The sequence below is a fragment of the Dermacentor variabilis genome, chromosome 4 (assembly GCF_050947875.1).
Source record: "Dermacentor variabilis isolate Ectoservices chromosome 4, ASM5094787v1, whole genome shotgun sequence".
NCBI lineage: Eukaryota > Metazoa > Arthropoda > Arachnida > Ixodida > Ixodidae > Dermacentor > Dermacentor variabilis.
In genome coordinates this window covers 204,419,831-204,437,085 of record NC_134571.1, presented here as the reverse complement: position 1 = coordinate 204,437,085, position 17,255 = coordinate 204,419,831, and the positions used below count along the sequence as shown (strand labels likewise).

The 17,255-nt window shown below is 42.9% G+C and overlaps 1 protein-coding gene across 1 annotated transcript in view; it reads left to right on the top strand.

The window, feature by feature from the left end:
* LOC142580067 (sialin-like) overlaps positions 1 to 17,255 on the top strand; it is a 56,060-nt gene that overhangs the window by 9,912 nt on the left and 28,893 nt on the right. Inside the window, exons 2-4 of the mRNA XM_075690835.1 lie at positions 3,326 to 3,528; positions 11,081 to 11,317; positions 12,879 to 13,056. Coding sequence (XP_075546950.1) covers positions 3,326 to 3,528; positions 11,081 to 11,317; positions 12,879 to 13,056 — 618 coding nt within the window. The remainder of the gene's footprint in view (positions 1 to 3,325; positions 3,529 to 11,080; positions 11,318 to 12,878; positions 13,057 to 17,255) is intronic.

The window sequence follows — 17,255 nt, the reverse complement described above, 5'->3', positions numbered from 1 at the left end:
ATATTGATACCTATATGGAGCAACGTCATTTTGCAATTTCTTTTTTTAATTTCGCAAATGTTGCAAAATGTTGCATATGAAAATTTTTTGGTATGGTTAACCTTGAAATGCCCTACGTATCATATGCTACACTGAGTTTGATGCCTCCAAATGCTGATTTAAGTGTGCCAAATTTAATGCAAAGCCCATAGCTGTGCTATTGATTTACTAGAGTAAAGTTTCAGTGCTGGATAGTTTAGCAAACCAATTATTAATTAATAAATACAGTAATTGAGTTATAACTGAAAAAGCATGTTTTCTTTTTTTCACAAATGCACTTTTCATGGCCAATTTGTTCCTGGCAACTTGTTCCAATTTTCGTCGACATGCAACTGTGTTTGAGCAGTATAGGGTTAAACCGAAACCCTACTGTCTACCTAACTCATGCACAGTGTTTATACCTACGTTTTCATTTTAGTGCACTTTTTCAAACACTGTATAACTGCCGTTAAACTTGTAGTCAAGTAGGCCATGCCCTTTGTAGAGCTACACGCATTTTTGTGTGACCCTTGCTCTTGGTCAAATGATTAAAAACAAAAGTGTTATTCTTCTCTTTTAAGTAAAGTCTCCTGGTAAACGTACAAGCTCACTATTTTTCGGTTGCGAGTTAAGTGCTCTAACAACTGTGCGGCAGCTGTTCCATTGAAGTGACAGAACAGTAGGAGCACATTATGTACAGCTTTTTAACGCACGTGCAGGGATACAATTGAATACGGCACTTCGCACCTGCTTCACGGAGGACTAGAGCCTAGTGTTGCAGGCGTTGGAACACTGTCTGCTACAGTGAAAAAAAAAAAGATTTGTTTCTTTGTTATTCATCACCTCATGTGGTGAATAATAGAAAGGAACCCTGAATGGAATGTCAGGATAAGTAGTCTTCACGTGACATGGCTTCAATACGTTGTAAATGATGTATGCATTGTGAAGTGTTTGCATAAATGTGTGTTCCTCTGAACTACTGCCGACACATCTCAACTATTACCACTGTGTCTCATCCACTCGCAAAAATTGAAAGGTCCTTAGCATTTCTCTTAAGTCACTTTGTGCACTGAACGAGAAGAAAGGCAGTTAACCAAGGGGCCCAATTTTTATTAGTCATATAAGAGAAGCCAACAAACACTGACACCAAGGACAACATAGGGGAAATTTACTTGTGCTTAATAAATGAAATAAAGAAGCAATAAATTAATGGAAATGAAAGTGGATGAAAAAACAACTTGCTGCAGATGGGGAACGATCGCACAACCTTCGCATTTCGCGTGCGATGCTCTACCAATTGAGCTACCGCAGCGCCGTTTCCCCATCCACTTTCTTGGGTATTTGTTTCCTAGTAGAATCTTGGGAGCGTTAGGTAGCATTGACTTAGTCTAGGTTGTTAGTTTGCCCTTCTGGAATACCCGTAATTATTTTTTTATGCCAGGGGATGAACTAATTGCAAAGAAAACTGTTTAAAGGGTCTGCACAATTCTTTCACCATTTAAATAATTTGCACAAAATAAGATATCGTAAGTAGGTATACCTGCATTCTATGAGGCTATGCTTTGGCTGGTACCACTGCATGTTTGTGTCACTCATTCAGAATAGGTGTCACGCTGCGACATAAAGCACCAACCAAACAGTGCCAAGAGTTAGCTTCTATCAGTTGTTCATTACGAGAAACAAGTAAGGCTGGCTACACTACATCTATTTTTATCATTTTTAAATGCAAATAGCTGTCTTTACTTTTTTTTTGTGCCTTAATTATAATGTGCAGTTGACTACAATTTACCAGTCATGAACTAGTCATGTTCGTGTAAGCTTATAAAGTCATGTGAGCTGTCCTACTTTTACATCACTATTTTTTGCAATGTGTCAGTTTGCAGAAAAGTGACATTTTGGGTACCTTGGAACTCTAACCTATCACTTTAGCTTGATTTAATATTTGCTTTGGTGTTGGTTTAACCTCAGAAAGCCTAATGTACGATTTTTAATTTGCTGATTTTATAGTTCAAAATGCTTATTCAAGTACAATAAACTTGACACAAAATCTACAGTAAAATTTTTCACGTGATGGAGCGAAGCATTAGTTGTGGATAGCTTCACTAATTAATGTTTTAGCTGGACTAACTTTTTTTCTTTTTCTTTTTTTTCGGACATACTCTTCATGGCCAGAAACGAAGGTGATAAAGTTTTTCTAACTTTTCTTGATGTTGAACTGTTTGGGCTTATAAAAATGTTTACTAGGTCATGGTACAAAGTTATCTTTCTTAGTTTTTTGTTCTGGAAATTTGAAGATCAATCCAAAGGTGCATGAACTCTTTTCTGAGAAACAGTAAAGAAGGCACACTGCAAGCTCACCTTCAGCCTCAAATGTAGCCCGACACTGGTCCTTGCAGCAGCCTAGCAAAGCTATAAGCATAGCACTTCCTTGTGGCATTTGTCGCTTTGGCTTCTTGCAGTGCGACACTGTCTGTGTGTTCTGTGCATAGAAGGTAAACTAAATATGCCAGAAATATGACATATGAAGGATTCCAGAGGTTTTAAAACCTAGCAAGAAAAGCCTCAGCAAAGTCTGCCGCTGTGACATCTACATAATGCACATTCCGTTCTTAACTTGCAACTGTTTTATGGAGTTCAAGTATAGCACAGATCGAGACCAACTGGTTATGGCTGTTAGTTCAAGCTCAGTTTGAGCTCAATGCACTCATGTTGTGTCTGCTTTTGCAGCAAATTTGAACTGGATTCTTGTACAACAGCTGCAAATTTTGACCGTTTGGTGCTTAGTTAACAGAACATCTTACTAATAAGCTAGACAACAGAGGTGAGTGAACTTGAAATATTTTCGAAGCCATTGCAACAAAAAATTGTTATGATCTCCGTGTTAGTGATCATTTTTATTTCATTGTTCAAAAAAAGTTGGCTATCTTCAGAGGGATTTATGTATTTTTCTTGTTGTGCTGGAAATCCACGTGCACAGATGTTTGCCTTAATTTGTCACACACATGCACAAGCACACACAAAAGAGAGAATATTACAGCTGCTAGCCAATGCTTCTGTGTGTTGTCTGTTTTATTTCTCATCAATAACAGCTGCTTTCCTTTGTTACCCAAGCTTCAACTCGCATACAAAAATTCGAGTTTTGTCATAGTGACCTATACAAACACACCTCAAGTATACAAACACTGCGATCGGACTAGTTCGCATGGCTGTATCGTACATATTGTTGGTATAGGCAGCACAGAACCAAATGGAGACATCCTCTGCCTTCTCATTCGTCCTATGCAGACATGCTGTATCTTCTGTGCAGGCCGATTCCCATCTCGGTATGTGCTCAGCCTGCTGCTGTTCTGGGGCTTCTTCCTTCTCTATGCCCTGCGTGTCAACCTAAGCGTGGCCATCGTGGCCATGGTCAATGGCACAGCCGTGCTTGCTGCGGGAACCACGGCCCGCGGTGCTGACTGTCCCGCGCCCGATGGCTCCCTGTACAATGCCACTGCCGACCCAGAAACGGTACGAGACCGCAGTTGCTGTTGGTCCCTGTGTCGTTCTTCTCCTCACTGTGTCATTTGTTTCGGTGATAGAATGCCGTAACTGTTTAGCACATGGTGATGAATGAAATTTAATAGTAGGTAGCTCTTAGCCTGCAGAGTACAGTCGTGTCCAGTATGAGCTGTAACATGGTGCCCATGGTTGGAAGGAGCTCCAAAACGGCTGGTATTTATTAAACCAATTGTTCATGTGTCTGCAATGCCCTGTTTTCTTCTACCGTGGGCATCGTGTTGCAGATCATATGGAACGCTACTGTATCCTGCATGTGCGGATAACATGATTTGCATTTATTTTTACTAGTGAGAGGTGGTTGGACAGACTCGGCACCTGTTGGAAAGTGTTACGTCTCTTCTTAAAAGATTACTGGCATTTTGAACATTTCATTTCTTGCACTAAATGAAGGTCGTGGACCTCAAAACTCCAAAATATATATACAGCAAGGGCCAGAGCAGCCTAAATAATTTACTAATATAATTGCTTTTCCACAAACCAGTTTTAGTTTCATTTCCCAGGAGATTACTGTGACACGGCACAGAAGGTGGTCATGTACAACATCTTCTCTCTTGTCCCAGCTTGCTCAGTTGCCTTTTATGCAGCTACAGCGGGACACGCAACGAGTGGCAGCGTAGCAGACAACCGAGCAAGCCGCAGCGAGTGTCGACACATCGCGATGTCCTGGTCCCACGTGGCCACCACCTGCATCACCACACAGTAATCTCGTGGGAAAATGAAATCGTTCAAATCTGCAACTGAGGGATAGGCACAAGGGCTGTCCATCCCTCAAGACTGAAATGGCATGCCTGCCTCCTTCTTATTTTTTAACTTGATGCTTGCCTTTTTGTTTTCTTGATGGGAGGTTAAAATTGCGCCACAAAACGAGGACACAAAAGAAGGGATGCACAACGCACCACAAGCTCGTGGTGTGCGTCCCTTTTGTGTGTCCTCGTTTTTTCGCATAGTTTTAACCTCCTTTCAAGTATGAACATCCTACTTTTTGTTTTCCCTAGGGGTGTGCGAACAGGAAAATTTAATCAAACTGAATATGAATATTAAAATGACCTTGAGGGAACAAATTGAATACCCGATATTTTCTTATTTCTGGCAAAGTGAAATATATCAAGTTTATGTGGAGCCTACTTGACAACAAAGGCTCATTTACATATTTCACACATGCATGTAACGCCCTTCACAACTAAATATCCGCTCAACTAAGCAGCATTTAGTAGATTTAGTAGATGGTAAACACAAGAAAAGTAGGAAGATACCTACAAAGAAAGGGCTCAGACAAGGAGACAATCTCTGTAATGCCATTTATTGCATGCTTAGATGTATTCAAGCTATTAGACTGGGAAGGCTTAGGAGTGAGGATCAACGGCAAATATCTCGGCAACCTTCAGTTTGCTGATGACATTCTATTCAGCAACGCTGCAGACAAGTTGCCATAATTGAGTACCTTAACAGAGAGAGTGTAAGAGTGGGGCTGAAGATTGATATGCAGAAGACTAATAAGATAATGATGAATATCCAAGCAAGGGAACAAGAGTTCAGGATCGCCAGTCAGCCTCTAGAGTCTGCGAAGGAGTATGTTTACCGAGGTCAATTACACACAGGAAACCCTGATCGTGAGAAGAAAATTCACAGAAGAATAAAAATGCACTGGTGCGCCTACAGCACACATTGTCAGCTACTGACTGGAAGCTTACCATTATCATTGAAAAGAAAGGTGTACAATCGGTGCATTTTACTGGGGCTAACATATGGGGCAGAAACTTGGAGACTGACAAAGAAGCTTAACAACAAGTTAAGGACCGCACAAAGAGCGATGGAATGAAGAATGCTAGGCTTAACGTTAAGAGACAGAAAGAGAGCGGTTTGGATCAGAAAGAAAAAGGGTATAGCTGATATTCTAATTGACATTAACCCTTTGAGGGTTGATTTTTTTTTTATTGCAGATTCCAATTCTTCTTGGGGACTTATTTCGAAAAAAATTTACCGTAATTTTTCTAGGGTGACCATAAAGTGAGAAAAATATGTTTTGAGTTGATATATATATGTACTCTTCATTCAGGAATAACAGCAATAAAAAAGGAAATAAGCTTATAAGAATTAAATATTTGATGCATAGTTCAAGAATTTGAAAATGCGCACACGAGAATGTTTCGCAAGACTCAAATGTTCCTGCTCTTACACTAATATGTACATCCATAGCGTAATAAAACTGCGTAGGTGCACACACTCAAGAAAAGTGTGGTTGTGTGCCCTTCAAAAAAGCAAAATATGCGACAAACTTCTGCTAATCATCATCTTATCACCAACCACAGGCAATTAGTTCTCACGAGTGTCCAAAAAAAAGCACTGGAAACGCATGCACGGCGGCATCGTTTCTATCCACACCCCCATGAGCACTAGACGAGCGAGAAACAAGCAGCCGCCCTTTGTGCGATTAGTAACGAGATATCCATCAGTTTTACAAGCGAAAGAAGCCGAAACTGCCCGTGGAACAAAACCTAAACCACCGCCCGCCAGTGCGCGAGCGTTAGTATATAGACGTGCGGGAGCAAACTAGCTCTAAAACAAACCATGCAACGAAAACCAACAGAGGGAGGCATGCGAAAAAAATTCCCTGTGGCAGCACATGACAGCAAAGAAAAAGTTAGGAAATTGGCGGGCTTTTTAAATGTACAGACGGCACCGTATATTTACGTCATTGACCCTTAAAGGGTGAAGAGAAAGAAATGGAGCTGGGCAGGTCATGTAATGTGTGGGTAGGATAAGCAGTGGACCATTAAGGTTACAGAATGGGTGCCAAGAGAAGGGAAGCGCAGTCGAGGATGGCAGAAGACTAGGTGTGGTGGCAAAATTGAGAAATTCATGGGCGCTAGTCGGAATTGGTTGGTGCAGGACAGGGGTAATTGGAGATTGCAGGGAGAGGCCTTTGTCCTGCAGTGGACATAAAATAGGAGGAAGAGGAGGAGGAGTATGACAGCTGCTGTCACTTGTCTGGTGCTCTCTCACAGTGACAATGTTGAAACAGTGGAACAGTACATCACCAAATGTGTGTGGAGTGCTCTGTTCATTAAACGAGGTCAGTGTGTTATACAGGGCAGCACATTGTTTTAATGGGATACGTAACTGGCGAACCCGTTGTGGTTGCTTAGTGGCTGTGGTGTTGGGCTGCTAAGCACAAGGTCGCTGGATTGAATCCCAGCAACGGCGGCTGCATTTCGATAGGGGCGAAATGCGAAAACACCCGTGTACTTAGATTCAGACGCACATTAAAGAACCCCTGGTGGTCCAAATTTCTGGAGTCCCCCACTACAGTGTGCCTCATAACCATATTGGGGTTTCAGCACGTAAAACCTCATGGTTCAGTAACTGGCGAGCCATATATATAGCTTTGCCTAAATTGAGGCACCATATTTGAGCACCATAAGGAGGCATTCTTATGCCTGAGTGCTTAAGAATGTTTTGTTAGAGCAAACTGCACAAGAACTAAGATTGCCCCTAAGGATATTATGGCAGTTTAACACCCAAAAAGGTGAAGCAGTGGGTCATATAAATAGATTTCGCAGTGCTGAGAGCAGTGAAACTTGGTGTCTCTTGCCACTTAAAGGAACACCAAAGAGAAACACTGAATCAGTCTATACTGATAAAGTATTCCTTGAGAACTGTTTTCCTTAATTTCATGATGAGAGGTTGATTATCAGAAGAAAAGGCAAAAGTCAAAGTTCCTTTCTTCTTTAGTTTTTTACCAGAACCCCAGTGCCAGTACATTATATGTACCACACATCATATGTGACGTCACAGATTTCATAGTGTTTGGTTGTATTTTTGCTGCATTGGCTGAGTAAGAGTCCCCAAAATTTGCAATATTCTGTGCTTGGCTCCTTTGGAACACAGTGTGGATCACTTTTATTGATAAATAATGAACTAGCGGACATCGTCAAAATCAATGACATCATGACGAGTGGGTGCAGGAACTTCAAGGCAACATTGTCACCGGTTTTTCTTTTTTGTTCTTTTTCTGGTTTCAAGCCTTTTGTCGGGGTAAGGGTGGCACGAAGGGCCATTTTCTAATATAGGTGAAATCATTTTTCTCATTAGTGTGAGGTAGGGCAGGGCATGCTTACCGAGTGACAAGTTAATGTTAACGATTTTGATCTTTACTTTACACCTGGTTACCCTGCTGTGCTTTTGCCTCTGCCTATATTACTAAAACAATGTCTTGTGTAATCTACGACTCACAATAGGGGACAGTGGCAATATGTTCGCACCATTGACTGCGCTCTTTGTCTAGAATATAGATGACAAAATTCCTGACCATGGAAAGGGATATTACAAGGGGCTGAAGGATGTTTTTTGACTAGATGCAGCTCTATTCTAGTCGTGTTACAGTGTCTCATAGCATTCTCAGTGCCATGTAGTTTTCATCATGGCTGCCTCGAACACAAGTTTCATGCACACACATAAGGCCAACTCCAATTTCACTGTTCATGTATGCAAGATGTGTGTAGAAGTGGTCTCATTAGACAATTGTTGAACCATATTGAAGAGAATCTGTTGCATTTAAGAGAGAGACCTTAATTTTGCCAACTATAGGAAGGAAAATCTTTAGTAAAAATTGTTGAAGGCTGGTAGGTCTAAAAAAATATTTACACGCAAGAAACAGATACCGCAGTTCTGTAAGCTACACCTGTTAGACCATCTGAAGCAGGCAAAGATGCTATAAGTAAGTTTAGAGCTTACGTGAAATTGTTACTAGGGGTGTGCAAATATTTGAAGATTCAAACATGAATAGAATATTACACGCTGACTATCCATATTTGAAAATGAACTATTCGGCATTTTTGAATATCTAAACTAATGAAATATTTCACCACAGCCGACTGTTCAAGTCGGCTTACTGTTCTTGGCCTGCTAAACAAAGTATCGCAAGAAAATTTGTGGAGCTGCAACGTTTATATGGAGACGGGTTACCAGTGAAGCTGTTTAGGCTGCATACGTGAGCTGCATACATTATGAAATCATACATTTTTTCCATACGTCAACACACTACACCGACAAAAGCGCCGCTGCGATCACTGCACCTCCCATGCATCTGCTGCAACTGCTGCTTACAAAAAAAAAAGTTTTGGCAGCATGTTGCACTCCTGTAACATGTGAAGGCGAAAGGCTGCTGCATACGTGGTAATGCGTTAAGTTATACAATTGAGGGGGTCAGGCTTCTTGCAAGACTCAACGGGCTGCAGTGTGAAGTAAACGATGGCGCTGTAGGTCGACCTCCTCAACGATACCAGCGAGCACGCCTAATGCACTACCTAAAGGTCCTTTCGTCTCTTCATTCATATTGATGCATTGCGTCTTTGCCATTCAGCCATTCCTGATGATGACATGTTTGCACCACTGGACTAGACACCACTTCTTTCAGATATGAGCCATTGTAACGAGCCACTTAATGCTTCCACCTTAGTACTTTGAGAGGCCGTTCATGCAGATCTGTTAACAACAATAAGCAATCCTGTGCTTCAAATTGATCCTAATTGTCTGTGATAATTAACTGTCGCGGTCGCGGGATCGAATCCCGGCCACGGTGGCCGCATTTCGATGGGGGCGAAATGCGAAAACACCGGTGTGCTTAGATTTAGGTGCACGTTAAAGAACCCCAGGTGGTCAGAATTTCCGGAATCCTCCACTAAGGCGTGCCTCATAATCAGTAAGTGGTTTTGGCACGTAAAACCCCAAATATTATTATTATGTCTTCTTTCACTATTCAGTACAAGTGTGGCACCGAATTAAACTGAAATAAATATTCCTGCTGTAGTTAACAAATATTCACGCACTGCACTTAACTTTTCATCATTCAGTTCTATATTGTATACATACTATTTGTATTTAAAAAATTTGAGGTTCACCCAACTCTAATTGTCACGTCGTTTACGAAACTTTTGCAAAGTCTAACAAATTAGTGATGTACTTGAGAGCGGTGCATAACACATCAGTTTTGTCTGCTCGAGATTTCTTAATAAGTGCAGTGTACAGAAATGTGATATTATTTATTTTCAAGTTGCAGTTGTTAATTTGATTCTATAGCTCTTCTTTAATTGTGATTAACTTTTTGTTGTTGTTGTTGTTGTTGTTGTTGTTGATGGTCTAAACCAAATTCTACTACAGTTGCCAACCGATAATTCAGACTCAGTGAGGACTGCCAAAAGTCAGAATAATCAGGAGTCCGAAATACTGGATTCGTTCAGAAATGAATAACTTCACTCCACAGTTGGCCAAATAAGGTGCGCTGTATTTTCGGTTCATAACTTTCGAAGATACCTTCAATGTCACATGACATGGCGCTAGATGCATCGGCATCTAGGAGCGATGGCATTTTTGGCAGTGTCGGGCATGCTGTCTTATCACTGTGCAGAAACGCTGCCGCCCGTGAAGGCATCGATGTGAGCCATATGTGCAAGAAAATGAAATGAAATAAAAATTGATCATTCATAAATACAGCCCAAGTTTGTCGATGCATGTTGCTGCGCACACATACGCTCGCCCTTGGCCTAGACAATCTGTGGCTGTAATTTTCTATCAATGCCTTTTATGCAATTCCTTTTCATGCTTTTCGCGCTCTGTCAGGTGTCGGAGCAACGCTCTGCACTCATTATCAAGGGGATAAGCTGGCCATGCATAGTGGATGATTAGAGTGGAATGTAATAGAGTGGGAGACATTGCTACGAAATCACGGCCCTCATCTCAGCCATTATCATGCTATTACTACAGATAGATGAAATTATGGTCACCGCATATACTGAATTCTGAATGGCGACTACGAGATTGACTGAGCTTCTTCTTTAGCTTGGGTTTCATGAAGTGCTGGCGACACCTCAGAGTGGAGACATCCCCATTTCTGCCCCAACTCGGTCGCCATGTTAGCACACGGTTGTGCAGTCAAGTCTGAATTATCGCACAGTGCACTGTAAGGTGTCCGAAATTTTCGTCATCTTTATGCATTAAGTCTATGGAGCTAGTGGCGGTGCCGCAGTGCTGTCCAAATAATGAAGCATGTCCGAATTATCGATTTCTGGGTAATTGGGTAATTGGCCGTCAACTACATACAGTCGATATGTTACAACATTTACTTGTAAATAATAAATCTAATCAAAATTGGTGCAGTGCATGCTGAGAAAAATAATTTCCAGGTTCCCATGTATTTAGAGAGCAGCTTTTGAGTTAATGCTTCCTCTTAATTCTCTAGTGCTGCTCCCTTGTGCAGGTGTGTTTGCAATCGGCTGCACCCACTCTGTGGTCACTCGCAGAACTAGCCACAGCCTGCTGATCACTGCACCATATAAACCTCTAGTTAAACCCTTAAAGTGTTCCGTGGCTGTAAAACGTTGTGCATTTAGAATTTGTGTTATCAAGTCTGAGGATGCACATTGTTTTGAGAGAGGTACATGTCTTTATCGCTAGCTTGCATTTAGTAGCAGGCAAGCCAAATCAAATTTCTCACTGTGCACAGGCTGGCGGCGAGTTTAACTGGGACGAACGCACGCAAGGTGCAGTTCTGGGTTCGTTCTTCTACGGCTACGTGCTGACCCAGGTGCCTGGTGGTCGGCTGGCCGACCGCTTCGGGGCCAAGAGGTTACTCGGCGCAGGCATCCTGGTGACCTCGCTGCTCACCCTCCTCACGCCGTTTGCTGCGCACATCAGTCCGCTGGCACTTATGGTGCTACGCTTTGGTGAGGGCATCTCCGAGGTGTGTTCTTCTTTCACGGCTCTCTTCATTGCACCGCTCTTATTAGCTCATCATGTACAGAAACCTGTGTACTCTAAGAGAAAATTTCATGTCTGCTGGTGATTTGTTTTCAATCATATTTCACAACAAGGCTGCATGTTTTGGTACTCATCATTCAATCAAACATCAGCATTTCTGATTGCTTGCATTTGCAAAAAAAAAATGAAATTTTTAAACTTAGCATGTTCAAGCAATTCATATATCAAAGACAGCGCAACTGTATAAGGGTGTTCTTGCTCCCTTCATAAGTCCAAGGGGTCTGTTTTGCCACAGCCTGAAATATACTGAAGGCTTCGCAAGTGCTTCGCTATAGCTGTTGCGATTCCTTCGCTATACCCTAGTCTTTTCAAGCACTTGATACTCTCCCAGCTTAGCAGTATTATACTCTAAACTATACTCGACCCATTTTTCTGTACACTGCTCCAGCTCTACTGTGCGAGCTCCACACGGTACAATGCACCCGCGTCTCCTCAATACCAAGCGAGTGGCCACATATTGCCGCTGCCACATGAAAAATATTGTGAAACTCCTTTATACAGCTTTGCTACAAACTGAAACATTACTGCTATGAGAATACCTTACGATGGGAGAAATAAGCTGCTGCAAAGGCATGGTCTGGTTCCTCTGCCAGTCACGAACCAGACAACACCAAGTATGTACTTTATTGAACAATATGAACTGAACATTGCAGTCTTGTTGCAAAATTTGAGTGAAAATAGATCAACCATAGGTGCAAGATTTTCTTTTACTGTAGTTTGAATGCTAGTGCGGGTCTCTATACAGCTTGTGTGTAGCTACAGTGTATAGCTGTACCACCAACTTTGAACGAAAAGTTTAAAGTATGTATGAGCGTCAGACAAACAAAAGCCAGTGTTAAATTTGTTGTAAAATTTCTTATTTTGATGTCACTTACCAGTAAGTTGGCAAAATTGTTGCCAGTAGTGTAAAAAATACTTGGTGGCTGGCAGAAGCATGCAGCTAAAAAAAAACATGATCACACTCTCAGTGTAAAGATGACTGCCCCACTTGAGACGTGAACCAAATAACTTTGGTTATCACATGTTATACAAGTGAAGGAATAACACCCATTGAGATTCAACCTTATGAAATTCATAGAAGAATGAAAGATAACTGTGGAAATGCATGTCTCGGCAGCAGGTATATGAATGGAATGGAAAATTGACAACTGGTGTGACATCAGTGAAGGATGCTAATCATCCAGATCAAGCTCAATTCCCAGTTTTAAATTATTCTAGAGCACTCCTCAAGTGGACTCTCTTGTATCCCAAATTGTTGCTTTAGCACATTAAACTTCTGAAATCAGTGTTAGCTCCCTGTTTTCTTTTTCTTCTTTTTTCCCCCCTTATTTTCTACTCTTTTGCAAGTGGGACACCAGCAATGAGAATTGCTTGGCCTCTGAAGCACTGTACATTCATTTCTCAAGCACGTCATGGACGATGACGACAAACGTTAATAACAGGCGCTAGTCGCTCTCGACTCACCCTCACATGACTGGTTGCAGGGTGTGGTGTTTCCCTCATCCCTGGCGTTGCTGTCGCACTGGTCACCAGTGCACGAGCGGAGTCGGCTGGTGAGCCTGAACACTGTGGGCACCGCGGTCGGGACCGTGGTCACCCTGCCGCTCACCGCCCAGCTCTGTGCGAGCACCTGGGGCTGGCCTGGCATCTTCTACCTCCTTGGTACGTGAACGCATTTATGACCCCCTTGATGTACGTATCGCACATACGCTGCATTTACTGTACTATTTTGCACACTCCTTTCCAGAAAAACATATACTAAAAAAATGATGTGCATGTTAGATTCAAGTTTGAAACGAAAACTATAATAGTTACAGGCTATCATTATTGGCATTAAAGGGGCCCTGAACCACCCGATGGGCTTGGTGAAATAACATAATCCACGGGTAGCATACGCTGCGGTGAACATCTCGGCCAAGTTTTGCTGTCATACGCGGTGGATGAAGCTTGCAAGCGAATCACGAAGTCACCTTTCTCTCAAACGCTCTTTTCAACAGAAGGCCCTGTCCTCACTCTCTTCTGGAAGCTTTATTTTGTCACTGGACACTTTACTTTGTCATTCCCTTAGGCAGCTGCTATTGGCTGATAGCTGACATCAAGCTGCTGTCGGCTACATGGTGTAGATACCGCGGCCGCCATGCTACCACGAGTCCACTGGCTAAGCGCACTTCGGCTCAGTGGGGACAACCGTGTTTGGCTTATGTTTAGCACGTCATAGGCACCAAAGGCAGAAGTCGTGGCATCTACATCAGCATCCAAAATGAAATTTGAACTGTGCGCCATGGTGACATATAGAAGGCGAAGTGTTGTGAGCATGCCCCACTGCACCATAGTCTTCGCAGTGCAAAACATTCAAAAAGGAACCCGGAGTACAGCAAAGGCCATGTTTGATCACTAATTACTCCGGTTAGGCTGAAGGCATTGAAGTACTTTTTGCAGCAAAGTATTTCTGAAATAGCCTATTTTCACTTCAAATGCCTTCCTCCACTTCGATAAATAGTGGTTCAGGGCTCCTTTAAATATTTGTTATCCAGTCCACACTTTGCTGCTGTTGTAAAAGCTGCTGTAACTTCATGCCCATTCCGTGAGTTTGTTAGGCTATAGTGTATTCTAGACACTACAGTTAGGCTGCCATGGTCTGCAAGGCACTTAAAGAAAATGGCTGGCACATCCATCCTTTGGAGATGATTGGTGACGTTAATGGGATTGGCAATCTGTCTTATGATGGGTGTGCATTTAGTGTAAGTAACGCGCCGGTTATGTGCCGTTGCCAGTGGCACACACCCAGTGTTAGGAAGCGAACTCCTCGTCCACAGGCAAAGAGAAGTCGTACACATCCCAGTTCCAAGTGACCCAAGTTGGCTTTAAGGAGATCCATTGAAGAGCGGCACAGTTTCGCACGTCCAGTGGCACGAGTTGGTTTCAAACCCAGTTCCCTCAGTACAGCGGCCCTGTGTTTTACCCATTTGACCACTGACTACTAGTGACACAAGTTGGCGGGGAAGAGGCTTGACTGCAGACAAACATAGTCATACATATTGCAATCTTGAAGTTCCCAAAGAAGGCTAATTGCATTCAAATGCAGTACCTCAAATGCTGCAAGCGGCATTGAAGAAAAGATGCTCTGAGCAGTTCATAGTGATAATGACACCTCAGACAGACTACCTAACAAATTGTCGTTTCTCTTTCTATGAAAAACTGGTGAGTGGAAAATCAAGGGTATTGCACTTGTAATTTTCTGAAATATGAAAATCAGGGTGCCTCTTGCAATCAAAATGTACTGCATTTTGATGCGAAAGCATCAACTGGCCCATTGAGGGAGAAAAGCCGTCTGTCGTCTGTAGCAGCGAAACGGCGCCTAAACTCGCATTGCCGTTGGTTGTGATGCCACCTCACGAGTACGCCTCGACGGAGTAGAGCGGGTGAAAGGAAACACCTGCTGGCCTTGGTGGCACGCCAGGTGTTGCGTAAGGGGAGAGGGCATTGCTGCGATGCCATACCGCCTTGCCCGAACAAGTGCCGCACTCTTGCTCTCGGCATGAGCACTCCTCCGCAGAGCAGAGCCAACATCTCCTGGATAGCAGGCCTGTGCACTCTGCTTTGTGACGTCGTGGCACTTGGACCGAAACTTCCACTGTCAAGCCCGACATGACTAAAGTGGTGACGTCACAATCACCGCGGCTTATTCTAGGGCATCCCCATTAGATTCTATGGCAGTCGGGCAAGGTAGCATGACGTAACGCATCGAAGTGGACCGGCTTTGTGCTATTTAGGCGGCTTTGGCAGAGCAGGCAAAAGGGAACACCTGCTGCGGCGTTAACGCTCCAGGTGTTGTGTGAGGAGAGAGGGCATCGCTATGCTGGTGGCATGCGGCCTTGGCACCGTCAGGCTGCCGCTGTTTGCTGCCTCGGCTAGCACGTACCACTATGGGGCATTACAACAGACTTCCTTATGTTGAGAATTTCATTATATGTAAAGTTCATTATATTAAGGTTTAAGTGTATTAATTTTAAAGAAAACCGGGTTGAAAAAGTATCGGCACCGAGGGTTAAAATTAATTTCTGTTCTGGCAAGCAGAATGTAGATATATTTAGACCCTCCATAGCCCCCAGAAAAAGGCTCATGACCCATTTGGGGGTCATGACCCGCAGTTTGAGAAACACTGCTGTATGCTATCCTCATCTTCCTGTTGTAACGCTACTTCACAAGCAATAGCCTGTTGCTTGCATTTTCCTTTGTTCTATCTTCTAATCAACGCCATATGCGGATTTCTCTACCCTGTCATGGCTACACATCAGTCTACCTAAAGCCCCTATGTCCTGCATGAGGCTGGGATTGATACATAGTGCAAAGTCTGTTTCATTTATTATTTTCCTGTTCGGACTTTCCTATGACTATTTGTGACTACTGCGCATTCAGTAGAGGGCATTCATTGTTTGTTAGATACTCCTAATAACAAATAGGGAATATTAGATCAGACTTAGTGGCATTAGAATCCTGTACATCTGAAGGACTAGTCTATCCAATAAATTAATCTTGATATCAGATATGTTTGCCGAACGACATTAATGCATGCCGTGCCTTTGTTTTGTATTTTTCTAAAGTTTCATGGCCTTGTTAAAGGAATCGAGATGCTCTATAACTCGATGTGCAATAATATGTGGAAACATACAGGTTTTTATAATTCGATCCCCCCGCATATGTTCATGTGTGATTTTTAGGTATGGGGGTAATGGGACAGGTCGACATTTTCAGAAGAGGAGGTTTCTTCTGTTGCAAGATGGATAACATACAAATCCATGAAAAGGTTGATATGGCCACGTGTACATTGTTTTACTTTTTGCCAGCAACCATATTTCACTAAATAGTCGCAGCCAAGTTATGACTTAGTGCAGGGCATGCCATATATATATATATATATATATATATATATATATATATATATATATATATACATACACACGCACACACAGTAGTTCAACCTCGACATAACAAACCAGTATAATGAAATTCTCGGCATAATGAAGTATTTAACTTTTCAAAACCTCTTGTCCCTAGAACACCACATATTTAGAACCTCAATACATATAATGAAGTATGTTTGTATGCGATTTCAATACAACGCAATTTTGCTTCCACCGCAAAGGAATGCCGAGACAATAAATGGAAGCTTTTGAGGGACGCGGATGGTCAAATGATTGAATTACAAGTGGCTGCTTGCAAAAGCACCTCTCGAATCGCTCGCAACGCAACGAGAGACTGCTGTGCATCATGTTCTGTATAAAGTCCAAGTGCGATAAGATCCTATCGCGGCGCATACATTTTGTGCCTTAGGTGCAAGTGAAAGTGTGCGAGGGTGAGACAAGATGGTGGCTTCACAAGTGTCGCCTTCCCGTGCGAGCAAAGGCGAAGAGGGGGAGGAGGGCTCGCTCGCGGTAACGCAATCAAGCACGCGCAAGGAGCGGGGGGGGGGGGGGGGGGAGGGAGGGTAAGGCTGCGCATGGCTGTAAGCGCGGCCGAGCGCATACGCAGCCACGCATCCCGCTTTATAGGCAATCTGCCATATGTGCAGAGTATGGGTGTGCCAAGACTGCGTGGCATCATGTAGGCTGTCTTCTTGCGCGTTCAGTATTCATGGTTGCGTAATCTCGAGTTTCGGTGACTCGGAGCGAGAGGCAGACGAAGCATTCGCTCCCCACTACCAGAGGAGTGCCCGCGAAAGCGTGGCTGGCTTCACTTCATTTAAACCGCCAGTGTGAAGATATCGTCGACGTGGCATGAAACCGTATTGTTCATCCCCTACTCCCAAATTCATCTAAATAAATTTTCTCATTCAAATTTGCTTTTTTTGATTGCCCAAT